Source organism: Squalius cephalus (assembly GCF_949319135.1).
Source record: "Squalius cephalus genome assembly, chromosome: 15".
NCBI classification, from domain to species: Eukaryota; Metazoa; Chordata; class Actinopteri; order Cypriniformes; family Leuciscidae; genus Squalius; species Squalius cephalus.
The window spans coordinates 30,892,288-30,914,160 of NC_137136.1; the positions used below are offsets into that span (position 1 = coordinate 30,892,288).

Consider the following 21,873-nt stretch of genomic DNA (forward strand, 5'->3'; position numbering starts at 1 on the left):
GTATGGTGAGGATTATACCTAGGCGTGGTTATACACCCAAAGTGCTCAGGGCACAGGTTATATCACTTTAGGCATTTGATTTTCCTGACCCAGCTCCGGAGGGAGAATCGCATGAACGCCCGTTACTTATGAGGACAGAACTAACTCCTTTCGCTTGTCGGAGCAGCTATTCATCTGCTACGGGGAAGAAAAAAAGGGTATCTGGTGTCAAAGCAAAGGCTTTTTGCACTGGATAGTGGAAGCCATCTGCTTAGCTTACGCTTGTCAGTAGGCAGACTGCCCTATAAGTGTTCACGCCCACTCCACTTGGAGTTTGGCTTCATCTTGGGCTTGGTCAAAGGGGTATGTCTATTTATGACATTTGCATAGCACCGGGATGTCCTCACAGAATACTTTCGCTAGATTCACCTCAAAATTTTGGGTTACTTTTGAATTCATATAATATATCTTGCATCAACCATGAACTCTTATTAGTAGTATTTTTAATGTTAAAAGGTATGCCAAAGAATATACAAAAAAAACCAAAACAGGTAAATCACCATTTGTTCATTCAGCCCACGCTTATTTAACAGCCACCAATCAGAGTGTATGTTTTGTCTAGTGCGTAAAGCCATTTACGTACTATTTCAGTTATCCCCGTTGTGTAAATTATAATTGCGCTGAAATATGAAGAAACATAGGCCAATGGGGTTTATAAGTAAGCAGACCAGGGACACTCATCCTACAAATGACAATTCTGCTAACCCTTCGACTTCTGATGATGCAGTTCATCTGGATGCCACATCTAGCCCAGTTCGTCTATTCCTACAACCAGCACAGCCGAAATCCACTGTTCAAGTGAGTCCTGCAGGGATCTTACCAGATCTAATCAATCTATGAATCCTGCTGTACTGTGTCAAACTACAAAGACACAGGGAACCGGCTATTCACAAAAAAACAAACAAAAAAAAGGTCAGTTCAACCACAATGGTTCAAAGATTTCCTCTGGCTAACCTTATGTGAAAAGTGGGGAAAACTTTTCTGCATGCAGTGTCGTTTTTGCGCAATCATTGGACTGGCACTAAATAATACAATTTAACCTGCATTTGCCGTGCAAGGTTTCCATAATTGGAAACATGCTTTAATGTCATTCAGGGAACATACAAAAAAGCAAAAAGCAAAGAGAATGTCTGGCTCAGTTTCAGGTTTTTCAACCTAGTGTGGCAGAACAGACTCCCAGTTAAAAGCAAAGCAGAAAGATGCTAAAGAAACAACTAACCTCTCCCAGCTTTCTGATGGGCCAAGACATGCTATAGATGGTCAGGAAACCGATAACTTTTAAAAGTTAATGTTGCTAAGGTCTGATGACTGCTCAGATATTAAACGCTGGCTCAGTGAGAAGAATACAGCACATGTCCCATGGCAATCAATGAGATGATGAATATAATTGTACTCGATGTACTACGAACGGTTTTGTCTCCCATTCGTGAAGGCTTTTATGCAATACTCGCAGATGAAGCTAAAGACATTTCCAACAAAGAACAACTTGTGACTTTGCTTTGCTGGGTGGACGACATATAAAATTCAAGAGGATTTCATAGGACTTTTTGATTTGCCAGAAATCGATGCTCACACAATTTTCAGTGCAATAAATGACATTTTGATCCGCTGCAATATAATGTGTGATTTGTGCAGAAGACAGGCATACGACAGCGCAGCGAACATGTCCGGTCACTTGGCAGGAGTCGATGCATGCTTTAAAGAGCACAATCCCACGGCTGTCAATGTGCACTGTTTAGCACATTGCTTGAACTTATGCCTTCAAGATGCTGGGAAAAAATGTAAGCTGATACGAGATGTATTGGATATTGTGCAAGAAGTGACTCAAAAACGAAACCATGCATTCGAAGCATTAAAAAATTAAATGAGACCCAACACTTAAAACCTAAGAACCCTCTGTCCAACGCGATGGACTGTATGCACCGCTGCAGTGAAATCAATCATCGACAACTATTCTGTTCTGGTAACCCTAATGACAGAAATCACAGAAGAATCCCATGATGAATGCGGTAGGAAATCTACGGGCGTTTTGGTCAACCTGCAAAGAATTACCACGTATTTCGGTCTGCGTCTTGCTTACATGATTTTCTCTCCAACCGAACAGTTATCCAAGGCATTACAAACAACTGACATGACACTACAAGATGCTTAAACTGCAGTTGCGATCACACAAAGTTTTATTCAATGGCTAAGGTCTCGTGATGCATTTCAAGCTTTTTACATCAGAGGCCTCCAAGGATTTGACAGACGCTCCCAGGTTGCCAAGGCAACAGAAACTGCTCCTAAAACTTGGCAGAAGCAACAATGTGCATGAATTTCAAAGTCCTTCAGAATATTACAGACAACAGTATTTTGAGGTCTTTGACTTAATGAATTGCGAACTTGGGCGTCATTTTGACCAGAAAGACTTTAAGGTAGTGGTGGAATTGGAGAAACTCGTTTTCACAGCTGCCTCTGGAGAAGAGGTGACTCTCCAGCCCTCTATAATGTCTTTGTATGCGGCAGATTCTGACTTTGAGAATTTATGTGCACAGTTGAGCATGTTGCCAGACATTATCAAGGTGTCCGGCATTCAAGATAAGTCTGGAATTTCAGTAAGGTTCATCAGTGAGGCTATGAATACTGACGCTGGTTCAAAAACATTTCTATCAGAAGTGCACAAACTACTGAAACTTTTTTTTACAATTCCTGTCACAACAGCATCAGCTGAAAGATGATTCTCATGCATGTATAATGCCAAGTGTAGAGGGTTAAAATTAGGCCCACCCTTTCTTTTGATACGTTCCGCGAACCGTGCCGGCTACGTTTTATACGTTGCCCAGTGTGTCAGCTATCGGCGTAATGTCGAGAGGCCGATCTCGAAAGGGAATGTCTCGGGTTACTCAAGAAACCATGGTTCCCTGCGGAGACAACGAGACATTGCGTAAGCTGCAGTGTAAAAACCTTCCAAGTGTTTGTTGTATGCTATCGCTCAGTCGAAAGATCCGGACCTTCCCATGCCTGAGTGCCATTGGCCCAACACGTCAGCTATCAATGCAATGTCTCATTCGCTCCTCTCAGGGAACCATGGTTATCCGAGATGTTTTCGGAACACTGTCAATAGCAAAATAGGGAGAATGCATTGACGTCACCTTCCTGCCGGAACACACTCTCTCAGCCGGACTGAGTGGCAGAAGAGCTGCTGCGTGACTGGATTTAATATGGGAAACTGCGAAAACACGAGTAAAATGAACAATTATTTGAAGTTGGACTCGGTAAAGTGTTCCTTACAACTTACCAAAGATTCAGTGATCCATGGATATTGACATGCAGATCACTTATAATTTTCCACAGCTCATGTTGTCTTGAGTTTTGTTTGTCCACTGAAATTTCTTGGAAAGATATTTTTACAGTGTTTCATCAACAGAATAATCCAAAAACATGTTAAATAACAGTACAACCCACTAAAAAGATGAACTGTATGTCTATCCCTCACAGCCTCGCTTTCATTCCCGTTAAAAATCAAAGATGGTTCTGTGAATATGGTCTGTTGCAGGACCATGCAACTTGGAAATGAAAAAATAATAATAATAATAATAAGGAAGCAATATTTAGCTTACCCAATCTTTCCTTAGGCCAAAGACATTTAAAATCTTGAATGAATTGTATCCATCAAATTTCTTTTTACATGAGAGATTTCATTGGGAAAACAATTGAAATGGATTTTGTGAGAAAGAAATTGAAACGGTAGAACATGTTTTTATCCAATGTGAATTTGTACATGAATTTTGGCTTTCATTTCAGAGTTGGATACAATTCTAAAGATATATCGCTACACCCTTTGAATGTGATCTCAATTAAAGTTGTAATGTAAAAAAAGTTGAATAAATGATAAGAACCTAGAATTGTGATAATAAACAATCTGATTGTTTTAGGTAAACACTTTATCCACAGATGTCAGAAATTATAGATTAAGCCCCATTTCAACGGATGGAAGAATGATTTGAAGCTATTTGCAAAATCTCTTAAATGTATGGCAGACAGAAATGCCATGAAACTTCTCTCTGCTGGACTTGTTTATGTTAGAATAAGACTCTCATCCCCTTTGTTTTTTATTCTTTCTTTTAAATGCTGTATCAACACGGAAACATGAGCATGATTACTGAAGTATGCCATAAATGTTAGTAGCTACTTGAGGTCTGTTAAAAACAAAACAAACAGAATTTTAAATATAATGCTATTTAACAATGTTGCCCTCTGCTGGTGGTTTGTAAATGTGCAGCAGCGCCCTCTGCTGGTACAGCGGGATCAATCGTGATTAAATCCTCCATGCGGCTCTGCTTGCACTGGCAGTGAAGGGAAGATGGCGGCTGGACCCGGAGCGGCCAGTACTGGTCACAGCGGTGGCCGTGGCTCGTCTGGCGCGTTAGAGTCATCGCTGGACCGGCGATTTCAAGGAGTCACCAATACGATGGAGTCCATCCAGGGATTGTCCTCGTGGTGCATCGAGAATAAGAAACACCACAGCCTCGTCGTGCGCTGCTGGATGAAGTGGCTGAAGAGATGTGAGTTGCTAATGTTGCTAATAAACGCACACAAGCACAACACTAACGGGATATGAATGCAAACCTTGTCCCGATGTCAGTGCATTTTGTGTTTCGATGCACAGCGTTTGAGAAATGTCAGTTTGATGTGAACGCGCTGGTGTGTCTCGCGTGCACGCTGAGATGAATGTTGATTTTACACTAAAGCTCAGTGCAGGGTCGCTCTGCAGGCCTGGGCATTTGAAACAGAAAGTTGGACACACTTCAGCAGGTTTAAAGAGACTTTAGAAGCATTGTGCATGAACATATGTGGTGCAAACTCAATAGAGTAACAGATGCGTGAGCCCCACATAGATAAACAAGCGCTGGTCAGTGTGCAGTTCAGATAGGCAATCAAGATGTCAGTTTGTTTTGGGTTTGAAATTTGAGTGTATTGTGATGGGAGTGTGAATATTTAGTGACTGGTCGTATCAACTTCCCTTGTATGGAACTCCAAAGCTGACAAAATAATGAATAAATAAATAGACGACGAAATGTAAAATAAATAAATGCTACATAGGCTAAATAAATATACAAAGATATATATATATATATATATATAGCCTATGTATTTATTTAAAAAAATTAAATTTCTTCCTTTATTTATGTATCATTTTGTCAGTTTAGGATTTCCATACCCTTGTGATTCTTCCTACTGTTGCATGCTTGTCATTGACTCATCTGAAGGTTACAACCTTTTTCAAATAACAAGATGTCATATTTGATTTAAATCACTAGCTAAAGTTCACAGTCCTGCAGTCAGTGTTTGCACAGAACTTCAGTTTAAATAATCCTGAACTTATGTTTTATAAGTTGACCCAGAGCACTCCAAAATGTTATGCTTTTGAAGTGAGATTATGATTTTGTGATTCCAAACGCTTTATAACAAGGTTGCATGCATTATTTGCACACTTAACACGCACTAGCCTACGTCACACTAAATTCTGTATCGTGACTTTATGAATATCTTTTTTCACACATTTGTTCATCTTTGTTAATGTTAACTTAAATAAACATACTTTTATCCATTGTTAGATCATGTTAGTTCTTTCCTAATGGTGTTACACCACTTTTATTTAATTATAAAAATTAATTAGTAAATGGTCCACCGATAGTGTTGTTTTTTTGTTTTTGTTTTTTACCGATAATGATAGCTACATTAGCCCTCTCTGGACGATAAGTTTTTAAGATAGATACTGAATTAAAACAAACATAACATAAAACGGTACTGAATTTTATTGTAAAAATTGAATAACAGTACTGAACTATGAAAATGTACTGTAGGCCTTTTTAAAAAAAACTAAAAAATATGAATCTATTAATTATACCTTGGTCATTCATGTTAGTTCATTGTGTTTTAACTAACGTTAAGAGACACAACTTTAAAATGTAAAAATGTATTAGTAAATGTTGAAATTAACAATGAACAATACTTTTGTTAACCTTAGTTAATGTTACAAATGGGATCTTATTGTAAATTGTAACCATTTCAAATAAATCCAAACAGTCATGCTTAAAGATGGCCATATTTAAATATTTGCATAAAGGCCATTGAAATTAGACACATGTAGCCTATGTTGTATGTATAGACCTATCAAAATAACAAAATATGTATTACTGTGACGATAAAATTTACTGAAACCAAATACATTTCTGAAATCTTTATATGTTTCTGTCGACTGCATGACGATACAGTTTGCTTTCTCATGACACTAGCTTTAAATGTGCAACTTCGCTGCATAACGAATGCATAAAAGCAACCAGCTGGGCATAAACTAATGCAAATAGATGGTAACAATCAATTTTAACCGCTTGAGGTGCTATTAATGTTAGCAGCCTCAATGGCAAACCTACTAATGTTCTTCAATATTGCAGCATCTAGTCAACAAATGTATTACTTTGTAATGATATAAAAAGCACGTACGGTAGTGTACTTTATAACATAGGCTACCATTTTGGTACCAGGCTACCATGGCTCGTTTCCACTGAGCAGTACAGTACGGTACGGTACAGTACGGTACGGTTCGGGTCTGTTAACCATGATCTGGCTAGCGTTTCCACTGCCAACAGTACCCTTACTTGATAGGCGTGGTGTTTCGATCGACGTCATTTTCGCGCGAAGAAGAACATAGTAAACTACAATGGATGACAGCAGATCTTGTTCTTGCTCCTCGACATGTTTGTCACAAGAAGACAAGCGCCGACATTTGGCTTTTCTCATTATTAAGTACGCAAAGTTTGTACTTGCCATGTGCGACTCCTACATGCAAATGGTACAGCGCGTTCTTAAAAGCGTCACTCAGCTCGCGATCTGCTACTACTTATCTCTGTTACTCTGTATGTTCATTTTAAGCAACAATAAAACGAAATATGTTATAAAACACTACTCTGCCTCTTTTCGTTTTCATTTAAATAAATTAAACATTATAGGGACACAAATGTGGTTCATGCGCAACGCATATTGATTATTCACTGCACGTTATACGTTATTCTATAACAAAACGAAATTTAAAACACAACCCTAACGTTACCTCTTTTCGTTTAAATAATAAAAAAAATTACACATATTACAGGCAATATATGCATTTGTACAAATGTTGCAATAAACATCAGTGATAATCTTGTAATAAGAAAATGACAAGAAACCATATTTCTTTTAGTAAAATTTCAGTTTTATCAATAATAGCCAATATAAAAGTTTAAGTAAAAGGTACAAGAAGCTATACAATAAGAAATAAAGCAAACAATTCAGTCAAATGTCCAAATGCTGCGCTCTAGTCTAACATTTCAACAGTAAAGTTAACGTTAAATACAAATAGCCTATGAAACTAAACTTAGCCCTCAGCCAAAACGATTGACAGGGAACGAATTATATATTCACGAGACCAAAGATCGCCCGTTAGGTCTACACAAGACGAATTATATCTCATGTTTAACCACTACCGTCGGAGTCATCGGCGAACGTCAGAAGAACTAACTTAGCCGAGGAAAGGCTCACCCAGCCGGGAAACATGAGCGCCGAGCGCCCGCTGATCGCATGGATCTCACAACCGGGGAAAAACAAATCATCTTTATAAATAAACCACAGATTTGAGCTTTAAACAACTACATTCTCGCCTGAAAAACTCTTAAAATTACATTTCGTGACACAGTAACAGTAGTATTATATTAAACTGTATATAAAAAATGGCGCTTCTTATGTCGTCATTCCCCTCGTAGCACGCGCAAGTGACGATTCTCTGTCAACCAATCAACGTCCTGCAGTGAGTCTAGCTCCACCTTTTAGTACCGTACCACTGTGCTAGGTACCCCAACGGAAGGGTTCCCAAAAAGTGGTACGGTACGGTTCGGCTTTTTGGTACCATTCTCAACTTTTGGCAGTGGAAACGCAAATAAAAGGGTACCGACCCGTACCGTACCGTACCGTACCGCTCGGTGGAAACGCGCCATAATGTCCACATCTGAAGCGTCCCGCTCTATGCAGCGCACAGCCTCATGTCAAAACAAACACCGTGAGGCGTCTGTGATAGTTTTTTAGTTGGCCTCTAGAGGCCGCTATCGTACTGTATAATTCCAGCAGACCCGTCTCAGTGTTCTCGTACTGTGTAATGGCAGTGCATCCTCCTCAGCCGCTCCAGCACTGGAATTGGTTCCAGGAATTGGTTATTGGTGCCGATTAATCAGGTGACATCTAGTAGAAATTCACATAACCCAGTTGTTCTGAAAGTGTGGGGCGCGGGAGATCAGCTGAAAAAAAAAAAAAAAAAAGCCGTAGCAAGCGTTCAAGTGTGTGAATGGCGGTTGGCGCTCTGCCTTTATAAAGTGGCACTAAACTGGTCATTGGGTTTCCAGCACCAAGTCCAAGCCTATTCATTTACACCCACAATGTAACACCAAATTTAGCATTTTAATCAACAGTACAGTTTTTTTGTTAACCTAAAGGAAGCATAGGCATGTAATGTAACATTCTCATTTTCCACTAGATATTTTCCTCTACATCTCATCAGCAATTTTGATTTCGGCACGCTCTGCAGCAGCTGACCACTAATGAGCGAATGTGCAGTGACGTGACATAACTGCCATATTCAAGCTGTGCTTTCGCACTATGGCTTGTCATAGCCTATATCACAACTATTCAGTGTTTTTAACCACATAATGTTTATTTTAGGTTTCAGACATTTAAATACATATAATTTATAGCAAAACAATACATTTATAGTTTGTAAAATACACAGTGGTGTCTATGGAATCAGCAATAACAATCCATTCAAATATATGTTTTATTCATATCAGATTCACAGCGTAACTAACTATAAAGTTTACTCTATTCGGCTCAACATCGTGATGTCTGTCAGCCATCGCGATGGACTATGACATCGTCTATCGGCCCAATCCTAATGAATGTCCTTGTTGAGCCGGGAACAACATCAACCAATCGGATTAGATGCATGGGTTTACAGTTAATGTCAAGTTTAAGCTTACAGCAAAGGTCACACCATTCATATTCACCTATAATTTCCCTCTGATTTCAGGGAGATGTTATGGATAGGGATAGGTTTAGTAGTAGGGATAGTGTTAGGACTATGTTTTTGGACAGGAATATTGTTTCAGGATCAACAAAAAAAGATGTTAATCCAGGAGCATGTCTGTCTTGGCAAAATTACGATGACCGTCTTTGTATATAGTTATCGTTCTTGGTCTGAATGGACCTTTATGCTGTAATGAACTAGTGCTGGTGGTATACCGTTTCATACCGAATACTGGTGTTTAATTTTTTTTATGATATGAAATTTTAATAATTTTTAATATCCCTTTAACAGAAGGCGCTACACTGACTACGTTTACATGCAGCCAATAACCCGTTCAAACCGGAATATTAGCAATAACCCGGTCGCGCACGGCCATGTAAACACCGGCAAAAACCCGAATATGCTCATATCCCGGTTTTTAAAAACCCGGATATGATCCCTGGGATACCTTTTCTAACCCGAATATTTGGTCATATAAACGCGTATCGGCATATCCCCATTAAAAGGAACATTGATTTGTGTTCTGCGCATGTTCTATTCGCAAGGAATCTTGGTCTTTTGAGTAGAGACGGCGCATACAAAAACCCGCGTGCAGTATACCGGAAGTAAACAAGAAGTAGAGGTAAACATGGCGAGATGCAGCACAGCACCACACTTTGAGCGAGGAGGAAAGCACAAACAAAGGCGATCACTATCTGCCCCGAACTATTCATTATCCGCGTGCTGCTGCTGTTGTTGTTGTCTTTGGATACAGGAAGAAGAATCGGAAATGACGCATATTGCGTCTTAAGGTTGTCCGTACGTCCAGACGCTAACCGTGCGTCGTCGTTTACATCGGGATATTGCCAATTGATTACAAATTCCATGTATACAGGAGTAACTCTCTCTGCTCACGCATGTAAACGGGTAATTCCGAATGTTTCAGAAACCCAAATAGTGACCTTAACCCGACCATAACCCGAATATTGACAGCTTGTAAACGTAGTCACTGTTTGAGAGGGTCTCTTTTCACTGTTGCACTGTGGTGATGCACAGCTGTATGTGTTACTAAGTGTGACGGTGAAGATGGATAGCTTAAACTATAATTGATAGCTGTCAAATTATTGTACAGTGTTTCCCATACATTGGTTCACAATATCAATACAGCCTTTTGGAAAATCTGTTTGTGGTTGGCATTGACATTGTTGAATAAACATGAGCACCGCACGTGTCAAAGTCAAGACGCGGCGCGGGTATTTTTATATGAACGTATCTGAAGTGAACTGACAGTTTTGAGAAAAGTGTCGATGTTATTTCTATTGAATCTTTCTTTATCTTTCCTGATAAAGCAGCATTTATGAGCTCTGCTTTGTGTACAGCCGTTACCGGGGAAACCGCTGTTTCTGCCGCTCCTAAAGCGCCTCCTGCTGGCAGCTCTATGTAAACAGACTTGCAAACCTGTATTAATTCTAATGTGGATTTTTTTCTACAATATTCGCCCAGCACTATAATGAACTTTCACATGCATCTGATTGACAGATAAACTGCACGCTTATGTTGTTAATGGTGTGGTTATTTCAGCAAAAAAATTGCTTCATTCATAACAACATTAAGTTAAAGAGGGCAAAGTTTATCATTTAACTGAACTGTGTGCATGCATTTTAGACTCGTACAGTGCGTATTGCTTTGTCCATGCCATAAATGAACATCCTTGAATGAGTAGCGTTTTCTATTTGCTGCATCACTGTTCTAGGATGCTGTTAATATGCCGTTACATTATTTGGCGAAACTTCATGAGCAAAAAAGGTCCATTGTCTATATAGTGATGCATGAAAGTCCCTTTCAAACCTAGCTTCTTCTTTTTTTTGGATCACATGTGAGTTCGCGAGACCAACTTGAACACGGGTGAAATCTGCATGGGGAACTTTGAGTAAAAGGACATTGAGTATTTTAAGTGAAATGCCATGTAAGGACATGATTAAATAATGCAGATGTACTCTATTTCCATTAGTTCCACTGATGATGGATATATAAAGCTGAGCTGACTTCTGAATAAATATGTTGTTAATAGAATTGTGACAAGTGAACATTGTAACCCTAATCCTATGACGCATGTAATCTTAAATCAAAATGTCATAACTTTCAAGAATATTAGGGATGCACAATATTATCGCAATGTCATCGGCATTAGCCCAGTAAAGGCTTAAAATGCTCCATTGGCATCGGCTCGATATGAAAAATAATGCTGATATGCCTTGCTGATAAGATGACGTGTTGATTATGCGCCTGCGATGACTCACGTGTGCAAGGAGTGCTAGCGATAAGATCACGTCAGCAGTGTGGTCATTCTTGAACTTTATGGTGATTTAATTCACTATTTTGGATTTGCGCCTTTGCTTAAACTTGTGAATGCGAGTACAGAAGGATGTCTGGTTTGCTATACCCATCAACAGTCATATGAAACGCATAAACGTGTATTTGACACACAAACAATGCGGACACCCACTGTCCTGCAGAGTTTAGTTCAAACCTGAATCAAACACACCTAAACCAGCTGATCAAGCTCTTCAGGATCTCTTGAAAAGAGAAGGCTCTGTCTACATCCCTCATTACTACAAACCAGGCGCCTGCAAGTTACGCCTAGTACAAGTTATGCCTCTTGTGAAAAAATAAGTGTAAATAAATATCAATAATAATACTAATTAAAGGGATACTTCACCTCTGGGAAGATGAATGTGTATTTAAAATAGGTCATTTAAGTAGAAGAAATGTGGAGAAATTTTTGAATTTGGAGCTTTCTAGACTGAGAAAAGCCAGAAAATGTATTTTTGGCTTATGTGGATGAAAGACAACAACTCCCAGAATGCACTTGCTTCGCTGCCTTAGGAGGCCACGCCTACCGGTTAGAGAGCACAGTTGAAAACAACAAGGCTAGCCTAAGTAAGTGATGAGTTTGCCAGGGATTTAGAGACCCAAAATGTCCGGGATTCGGCTTTTGCGTTCTACAGTCGCCATTCATTCATTATGTTTACTGTGGCGAGCAGGACGAGGCTGACGGCCGCGGGAGAACAGCGCGAGGCCGGTGGTGTGATTACTGAGACGCGCCGGGTCTCGCATCTCTCACGGAGGAGCGGAAATTTTCTTAGCAAGGGTAAAACGCACATCAACCGATCACTTGTTTAGCGTTCATGTAAACACTACAGTCAGATTCACCGATCGGAATTAATTCAGTTAGATTGAAACGAGAGGTGTGCATGTAAACAATGAATGGCGACCGCAGAACGCAAAAGCTGAATCCCGGACATTTTTAACAGTCTCGCCCGCCGGACAAGTCCGGGAAAAGGAAGATGGTAACCCCTACTTACTCAGCTTTCTCCTATTATTCAGCTTTCTCCACAGAACAAGAGCCTGCTAGCTTAGCTTCCAAAGAAAGACGGCTGATACTGTGTACATTCTGTGAGTGAGATCCCACCCTGTATGGGCGGGCTGAAAACATGCGGAACAACGCCATCTACTGGCTGTAGTCTTTAGCCTCTGGACAGAAAATCCTCCGATGACGCAAAATGACGATTTTTGCGTCATCAGAGGATTTTTTCCAGACAAAAAATACATAAATCTCTCCTCTCAGGGGGATATGAGGGGGGAAAGCATGGTAATTCGAAAATACTACAGGTTTTCTACTAATACAAAGCTTAATGCTAAATCCTGAAGTAACCCTTTAAGTATATTTTGTTATATGTATGAAAGGTTTGTCATAAGGCTAACTTTCATTGCTTTCGAATCTTGCGAAGTAGGAAATACCAGCTATTGGTATTAGGCTACATAAAAATATATTATACAATCAAATTAATACAGACTCATGGTAATTATAGCTAAAAAAATGAAACCTTACCCTAACCCTTCCCCTTCCACAAAATTCAAATTTACTGTCTAGTTTCATAATTGAAATACTTTAAAAACTGAGGAAAACAAACAGGATGACTTGTGGTGTCTGGTGATCTAATCAAATTAAACCGGTGTCAGCGTGGTTGTGTGACATGCTCTCATTCTCAAAAAAACTAGACTACATTTGACTAAATTTGGCTAAATGTGAATTATGATTAAAAAAAACCCCATTATTATTACATTTAAATGTTCGTTTTAAATAAATGTTTGTTGACTTTTGTATGTTCATGCCAACAAATGAAAGTTTATTGTAAACTGTTACCAAACTAATTGAATGGTTTTTCTGAGGTAAATGTAACAACAACAGGCTACGTGACATTTCTTATAGCGGAAACCTGTCTAAAGGTAGGAGTCACTTCTCCGCTTTCTGAACTTTTGCCTGAAGGTTAGTCTTGTGTGAACTCTCCTCTGCCGTTTGGTGGATTAATTTATATCTACAAGAAGAATTTTCAATGTTCGACTGTTTCGAATTGAAGCTATTGTTGCAGTCGCTTGAGTGAATCGGGCCCCCTGAAACCAAACAAAGAGGTCCAGGACTTTTCTGATCTTTTGAGTTAAATGTCTACAAAATATGAATGCTTTGTACTTTTTGGTTATTTTAATATGCAAATTTGCTGTGGTAATGTAAAAAGTTTTTTTTAACTCGTTTGATTTAAAACCATGTTTAAGGTTGAACAGCCTACCCATAAACTGGGCCATATGTCTTAAAGGAGCTGTATGTAAGAAATGTATTTCAATTAATCATAAAATGGCCCTGATATGTCACTAGACATTAAGAAATCCATTTCAAATACTTATATCACTGACAACAGTAGTACGGCCAGGATATTGTCATTTAAAAAGTGAAGTTGCAGCCCTCAACTGATGTTGATGTTGTCATCTTGTGTTTTGGCCTGAAGCGCCACCCTCCACCTATCTACCAATCACGAAGTCAGTAGTGTTTCGGCATCCGGGTTGCCAGCTCTGCTCTAGTTACCACAGCTGCAGCTACAAACTGCAGCCTATGTTCCTGCTGGATCCTGCAGCCTATCTGGCAACCTCGAGTCAGGGGGGAGGGGGAGGGGATACACCGCTCTATAGTAATTTGAAAGTGATTGCAGTACCAGTTTTGGCCACAATCTTACATACAGCTCCTTTAAAGGGACACTATGCAAGTCTGAGTGTTTTTTCTCTACGAGCTCCCCCTAGTGTCTGGTAGTATAATGCTTTCAAACACTCTGTCGTAAAAACGAACTGTTGTCCCTCCCCCCTTGCCACGAGCAACCCAGCTGATCAGCTGTCAACCTAGCTGAGCAGAGGAACCGGCTATTTTAAAACCAGTTATGTCTACCGAGGCATTGGGAGGCAAGTAAAGCAATACTTTCTTTCCAACTGATGGCGATTTTTTTATTTATTGTGTTGTCATGCATACTAGTATTTTTTACCGGGAACGAACGATATGAACGAGGCGAACTACTGCTTTCGTGTTTGTTTGTTTGTTTGTTTTTGGGAGAATGGGCATGAGCATAAAAAAAATATATATATCGGAGGCTAATATTTGTCTAAAGTTATATTAGCAAGGTCTATAAGTTCATCTGGTAGAATGATGGTTTACCTTTGCTTGTCTAAGAAAACATCAGAACGTTTTTTCTAGCTCGATCATGATATGTGCAACATTTTGCGCGTCTGATATTGCCTACTATCAGACGCGTTGACTTAGTGACATAAAATAAAAGTGTAAGTTACACAAATAAAACCGACAGAGGAACGGCCAAACAACTACAGAAATCAAACGTGTTTGCTAATGACAATGCCTAACATCAAAGTTATAGTATCTAGCGTAACGTTACTAGTAAGCCCGTAACAGACAGCGATCATAATAAAAACCTTTACAGACAATAGCAAACATCCTGAGGTCACAATTACTTGAAATTTAAATATTAAACACAGTTTATTCCAAAGATACTTCACTTACAAGTGCAACAGCAGGATCAGCATCCGTTTTGCAGGCTTCTGTTTCTCTCAGTTCTCACCATTCTGAAAAAGCCGGTCCGATATATTTACTCGAGTCTGACTTCTTGCTCGGTCAGTCTCCCGTTTCCTCTTTCGTTGGTCCTCCGACAAAGATTTCCTAGCTTTCTGCTTCTTTTTTACAGGCTCAGCCTCAGCCATAACTCAATCTATCGTTGCCCTTTGCTTATAGCTAGCCCGCCGGTGCTTGAATAGGGGCGTGTACGTGTGCAGTGCCGTCAAGCAATTCGTTACATCGCGAGACCTGATATCACGCGATACTTCCTGGAACACGACCCGCGTCCCAAAGTTGCAAGTGAGTTTTTTCCGCTCTCGGGCACCAGGGGGGTGCGAAACCACCACCATTCAACCCGAAATAAGTAATATAACCATTCCACTGACTCCGAAGCTGTTCAGGTAAGGTTAAAAAGTTACCTAGAGCACCTTTAACTCATAATCTGCAAAATGATGATACAAAAGTTTGAGACAAATTTTTCTGACCACATGCCTATCATTTTTAAGACTTCTACTGCCATCCAACTTGTATGTGACTCCATTTGCTGGTCAAGGAGTCTTAAGTGCTGTGAGCAATGTTGAATTTTCTGCGGCGTTTAAAACAAATTGTGATTATTTGATGTTGAAGAAAAATGAAACAAAAGCACGCACATCAGTCTCAAAAGGGTGCTCGACTAAAAAACAACAAGTAAAAAATAAAGTATAAAGTCGGCAACACCTAAGCTCCAAGATTATTTGATGTTGGAAATGTCTTTGTGCATCTCGCGTTGAACTCAAGTAATTGACAGCTTCAGTGATTATATTGGCAGCAATCTTTGCTCATTTTCTGTTCATTCATGCTGCTAACTACACATTGCAAAGTTTCTGGATTGACAACCGTATTTAAATACGCAAATGATTTCGATTGGACGGAGCAAAACAATATGATATTTTATGTCAAATGATCTTTGCATTAAATCTTGGAGTGTAAATGTAAAATAATAGACCTGCCATTTTTTCTATGTAATGTTACATTTTGTTCATTTTATCACTAACTTTCAGTTTACGAATTTTCTAAGTACACTTTTTTTATGATCTGTCCTAACAGTGAATTTAAAGTTAATATTACAAACTGTTTTTTTTTTTTTTGCATTTATTTTGGATTTATTGTCAGAAATGGGCTTGCAGTTCACATGCTGTCACAACTTTGTACTGTTTGTGTGGATCACCACAACCAAAGACCATTTTTGACCCTGCTTTAATGCTGTGAAAAGTAATATTTATATAATAATTTATAATATAATTAAATTTCAATACACACAAACCTTCATTTTGCATGAAAGGAGACCTTTGACTATTTTTGTGTGCTTCAGAACAGTAGAGCATTCAGCATTCTTTACTTCCAGCCAATTTCTGACTGTCTCCACACCAGACAAGGAGACATGACACTCGTTTGCTGGCATTTTTTTAAGTGCTTAAATTTCTCATATTTGGATGGAAAGATGTGATGGAAATTGAAACTGCACAGTTCTTTTCTCACAGTCACAGTTAAATAATAAACCTGATAATCAAATATATAAGCACAAAAATATAATAGCATTTTCAATTTAAAAACATTTTTCAAGAGTCCAACAAGTAGGCTTAGACAAAATATGTATAAATGATACTTTTTTTTTTAGCAAGTAAAAGGTATTTTAGGCCCTGTTTACACGAGAACGCTCGCGGGTGAAAACGTAAAAATATTTTATCAGATGTGCCTTTCGTTTAGACGGCGACGGCGTTTTTGGGGCTTAAAAACGCAAAAAAGTGACACCACCCTCCAGAGTGGAAATCTTAAAAACGCTCCACCGTCGCGTTCCCGTCTAAACGGTAAAAACGCAAAAGTCTGCTAGACAGTGAAGGCACCGATCAGTGCTTCACATTGCCACCTAGCCGCCTGGAGAGCACACTACATTGAATTTCACACACTTTTGCGTCACCATATGCACGCAGATTTCCCCCACATAACGCTCGTCTAAACGCAGAATAAAAAGTGATCACTTTCGCGTTTTCTCTTCAGATCGTTTCCGTGTAAACGTAGCCTTAGTATCAATGTAAGAACATCCCCCTTCAGGATGTGGTTTGCGTGTCTTTTTGCTGTGAAATCTTTACTGATTTTTATAAAGTAAATCTAAGAATAACTTTTATATTGTTAGTAATATTGAACACTGAAGCAAAAAAATTTAGTTGATTATCCATACATATTTTTTGGGAAAAAACAACGTTGAAATGTGACCATCAAATATAATCCATCAGGCTTCTGTGGAACATTTATTTATTCATCTCTCAATCATCATTGTAAGCAATTAAATAACATCTTACTAAGACATATTATTGGGAGATATAGAGTGACAGCTGATATTTATTAGGGAGGAGTCACGATTTTCGAATATTCGATTAGTTGATTTAATGATAGAATATCGAATGGGTAGTTTGATTATTGTCTAAAGAAAGAAAATCCCCATGTTTTTGGTGGTGATGCGTCCATGTTACCAGAGAGTGACAATGCCAATAACGCACCTAAAAGCTGTCAATAAACTCAGACAGAAGAACATATTTTCTCACACCAGAGCGTGTGAGCGGAGTGGGAATATTTCCTCTAGAGCGGAGAGCGTCTTTCTGAAGATTCCGCTTCGCTCGCTCAACCCAGAATGCCCTTTGTGACGCACTAGTTCAAAAATACATGAAATAAGGGGCTGCCCCTGACTAAAGTTTTTTCTAGTCAACTAGTATTTGTTCATTTAAGCCATTAGTCGACTTATCACATATTTATATTAATTTAATTACTTAAATATATTTTGGAGAGAATACTAAATTAGCGGTTATGTAATATATATATATATATATATATATATATATATATATTACATAACCGCTAATTTAGTATTCTAAATATATATATAGCTATTTCCGCACTCAAGCGCGCACATAAAGCTTGGCACAAAAAAAACGGTAAAAGTAGGCTAATGATTATGAATGTGTCAAGGACGCATTTTAATTGTTTATTAAAAAACTAAATGTTTTCTGTGTCAGTTTCGGCTGCAAAGATCTTCATCTTCCCAGATAACACAACTAGGCAACGTCTTTGGCACATTGCATTTCTGCTATGCAACGTCGCTGTCTACATTGTAACAACGTAGAATTGTAAGATGCGCCAGCGCTGTAGCAACATTGTTGCGCGACATTCAGCAAATGAGAGATGACGTTCTGGCCATTTTTTTTGTTTTTTATGCTAGATATAGATATCCCCCATTTAGCATGTTTTGTGGTTAATTTTTAATTAGTCATATGTTAAATTATATCCTTTTTAAATATTGCTTATCCCTATTATTATTTAGGTTATCTAATTCAACTTTAGCAGTTACAAACATTTTTTTTTTCTCTGTGCATTTCCAAAAAAAAAGAAAACAAAAAAAGAAAAAGCATTAACGTGCAACAAGTAGGCTACGCGATGAAATCAATTACTCATCATTAAAGTCATTTTGGCTTCATACTTTTAGCATAAAGTTAAATATTTGTCATACCTGACCAGAAGATGTTCAAATAAATGTCACATTAGACAAGGAAGTTGTAGGTTGTGTTTGAGGTAAATTAAATGCAATTCTCTCGTATGGATTGCTCGATGAAGAATGAGAGACGGCCCAATGGTCAGTTGAAATTTAAAAGGCTGATTTTTGCGCTTCAGGGCAGTGACGAGTACATATGTCGTCCAGTGGTTGTCCAGACACCCTCGGCACAACTTTAAGCAATGGCCCTGAACGGTGGTTCAATGTAAACATTGTGACAACGCTGTAACAACCTTCACCACACAACATAGTTATAGCAACCTTTTGGCCATGTTGTTAAAACGTTGTTAGAAGGTTGGGTACGTTGTGCCAACGTTCTGTGTTTGCTGGGTTCGCAGTAGTGAACGCGCCTATAGAGAGAGAAATGCACATTTCATACGGATTACATAAGCAGAGACTTGTCTGTTTCTTTTCGTTTTTGAGTATTTTGGCTTTTACAAAAGTTGTGAGTGAAACTTAATCGAGGATGGTGGGGAAACATTCAAATCTGCCGAGTCGTCTTGTGTGACCATCACCCACTGTTTATATCGAACGCAAGGCAAGTTAACTTTGACCTCAATAACAAAAATACGTCTGGGAAATAATTGGGCACAAAATGTTGTTTTGAGCTGAAATATTTGATCTCACTCTCACTCACTGAAATAAACATGAAGCTTCCGCGAAGAAAAGTTCGCAGCAAGTGGCTTTGAGCCAAAGACGAACAAACAAGTTCAAACACTATAAGAGTGACATTTAAGGGATAATAATGTATATCATTGTACACTTACTACACCGATTTTTTTTTTTTTACCACATAATTATGGAGACATATGAATTGAGATTAATGTTTTAAATCTTACCTGTTTATAAGTCCATTTTGTACAGCATACAAAACAATCGTCCAGACAAGATGATCACAACAATATTATCAAACTCTGTAACGTTAAACAATAAATCAACTCTGATTTCATTTTCAATACAATCAAAAACGGAGACGCAAGACGGCAAGTTGTATTTGAATGAAACGAGAGCACACGTCCGTTGTGATGCATGGATGTGCGCTGTGTTATAATGCGTTGCTATTGACGACGGTCATGCCACAGAATAGAATTTTGCTTAAAGTGCATACATACAACCGGCACATCCGAGAACTTAACTGTAAATTTCGTAACCGCCCCTTTTTAGGGGAAAACAAACCAAACTTCCCATAGACTTCAATACAAAATAGCGGCACAAAACAACGTCCGTACACAGCCGGCAGACGTGTATAACTTCAGAAATCACTTAGATGAAATATGTCGAGTAATTATATGTTCACCCTGCCTTCCATAGAGCGTGAACGATACGTTTATAAACTTAATTTGGGCAACTTAAAAACATGTCCCTACCAGCGTCAAATTGGTCTAACAACCCCACCCAGTGGCCAGAAGTGTCTTACCCGGACATTTACTCGTACCTCGAGTCACCAGGTAGCCAGTGAATGATTTTACTTCGGTTTTAAGAAGTAAACATCTTTAAATGTATAATATTATGTCTTTATATTTAGAGGAGCTACTGAGTGCACTTTTCTGTCCAGCCATACTGTGTATGGTGCTCGCCGGTTTGTTTTCCCCTAAAAGTGGGCGTGAACCTTTTCAGAGACGTTCTATGACGCTACGCCGGTTGTATGTATAGAGCTGCTTGTTTTATTTGTTCTTTGTTGATTTTCAAATATAAAACTGTTTTCAGTGTGAGCATCAGTTCTCTTTGAACATTTTGAGTTCTCTTTGAATCTCGTTTTAACAAAACCGTGATAATATTGATTATCACGATAATTTTGGTTACTATAATCGTGATATGAAATTTTCATACCGTCCCATCCCTACCTTCGAATGTGCTTTAATGATGGCTGGAGGATCTCAGACAAATCTCAGTTAAACAGTTCTCATAAAACAGTTTTTATAGAATAGGAGTATGGCAAAAATGACATGATGCATTACATAATTTTCCTACAATTTGATTCTTCATATGCAAACCCTTCTGTTACTAGGTAGCTTGAAGCAACTTAGATCTCAAACCATTAAAAAAAAAATGGGACGGTTAGAAGTTCAGTTGATTACTCAATATGTGATGAGACTATTCTAGACTGTTATATGTTTGATATTGTCTGGCCAGCATCTCAGAATTGTCCACTGGTTTCGACACAATCTTCAGAGTACATTTTGTTCAAGTGTTAGATTGTCCAAGGGTTAAGTTTTACATGTGCAAATAGCAGCATAATTCACACATCATCGCATCACACACCTGCAGTGTTTCTGTGAATGAAAAACTGAATACAGTCAAACCAAAATGTATTCAGACACCTTCAACATGTCTCACATTTTCAGTTTATTCGCTATAGTTTAGAAAATAGTAATAAAATATGACAAGAACTCAAATCAATTGAAATTTCACTGGTCTTGGCCATCCTTCTGTTAGACTGTCTCACAAATGAATTAGGTTGAATATCTGTCAGCTGTTAAATGTAAATACACAATTAGATAATACCAATTTAGGTCATCCAATTACCAAGCAATGCTTAACTTTGTTCAGTCTGTGGTGTAAAAAGGTTGCACTGCTCAATTTAAATAGTCAATAGTAGGGCTGGACGATTTTGGAAAATAATCTAATTGCCATTTTTTTTACCAATATTGCGATTGCGATTTAATATGCTATTATTTTTTAAGCTCTTTATCTTTTTTTCAACAAAAACAAGCAATAAATCATTGTAAAATAGGGAAGGGAATCTTTAGGCACCTCATGAGCCGATACATTTTTTTCTTTAATTGATCTTATTAATAAAACTTAAAATATTTAATTACATAATTATAAGTAGGCCTACTTATAATAATTACACATTAAAAAACTAAATTAATGCAATTACATGTTAATAATTGTAACAAATATAGCTTCAAAACAAATAACAAAGAGGGAAAAAAATATTACAAGCAATAAACAAAGAGTGCTTTCAGTATTTAAGAGTAGGCTGTCTGAACGTGTTCATCTCTTTTGAAATTATAAGATGTGGTTTGTCCTGTTTGTTTAATAACTGACTGTGTCACATTACCGGTAAATTCGCGTCATAAAAGCATTTTGAGATGTAAACGTACATTTAACCACGTAGACTCGCTCACAGCCGCATGCTCAAATGCTCTTTGCAAAACGCACGTGAGTATTTGAAATTGAAAGCAGCTTCTGTCGGTGATTTTCATATTTTTAATATATAAGCCAACT

At 38.3% G+C, this 21,873-nt stretch overlaps 1 protein-coding gene across 1 annotated transcript in view; it reads left to right on the forward strand.

Annotated features, from left to right (window-relative positions):
* Nucleotides 1-4,276: 4,276 nt before the first annotated feature.
* Nucleotides 4,277-21,873, forward strand: part of rprd2b (regulation of nuclear pre-mRNA domain containing 2b) — a gene marked incomplete at its 3' end in the record, with an annotated part of 35,013 nt that continues 17,416 nt past the window's right edge. Inside the window, exon 1 of the mRNA XM_079894190.1 lies at nucleotides 4,277-4,583. Within this exon, the coding sequence (XP_079750316.1) occupies nucleotides 4,382-4,583 (202 nt within the window). The 5' untranslated portion in view covers nucleotides 4,277-4,381. The remainder of the gene's footprint in view (nucleotides 4,584-21,873) is intronic.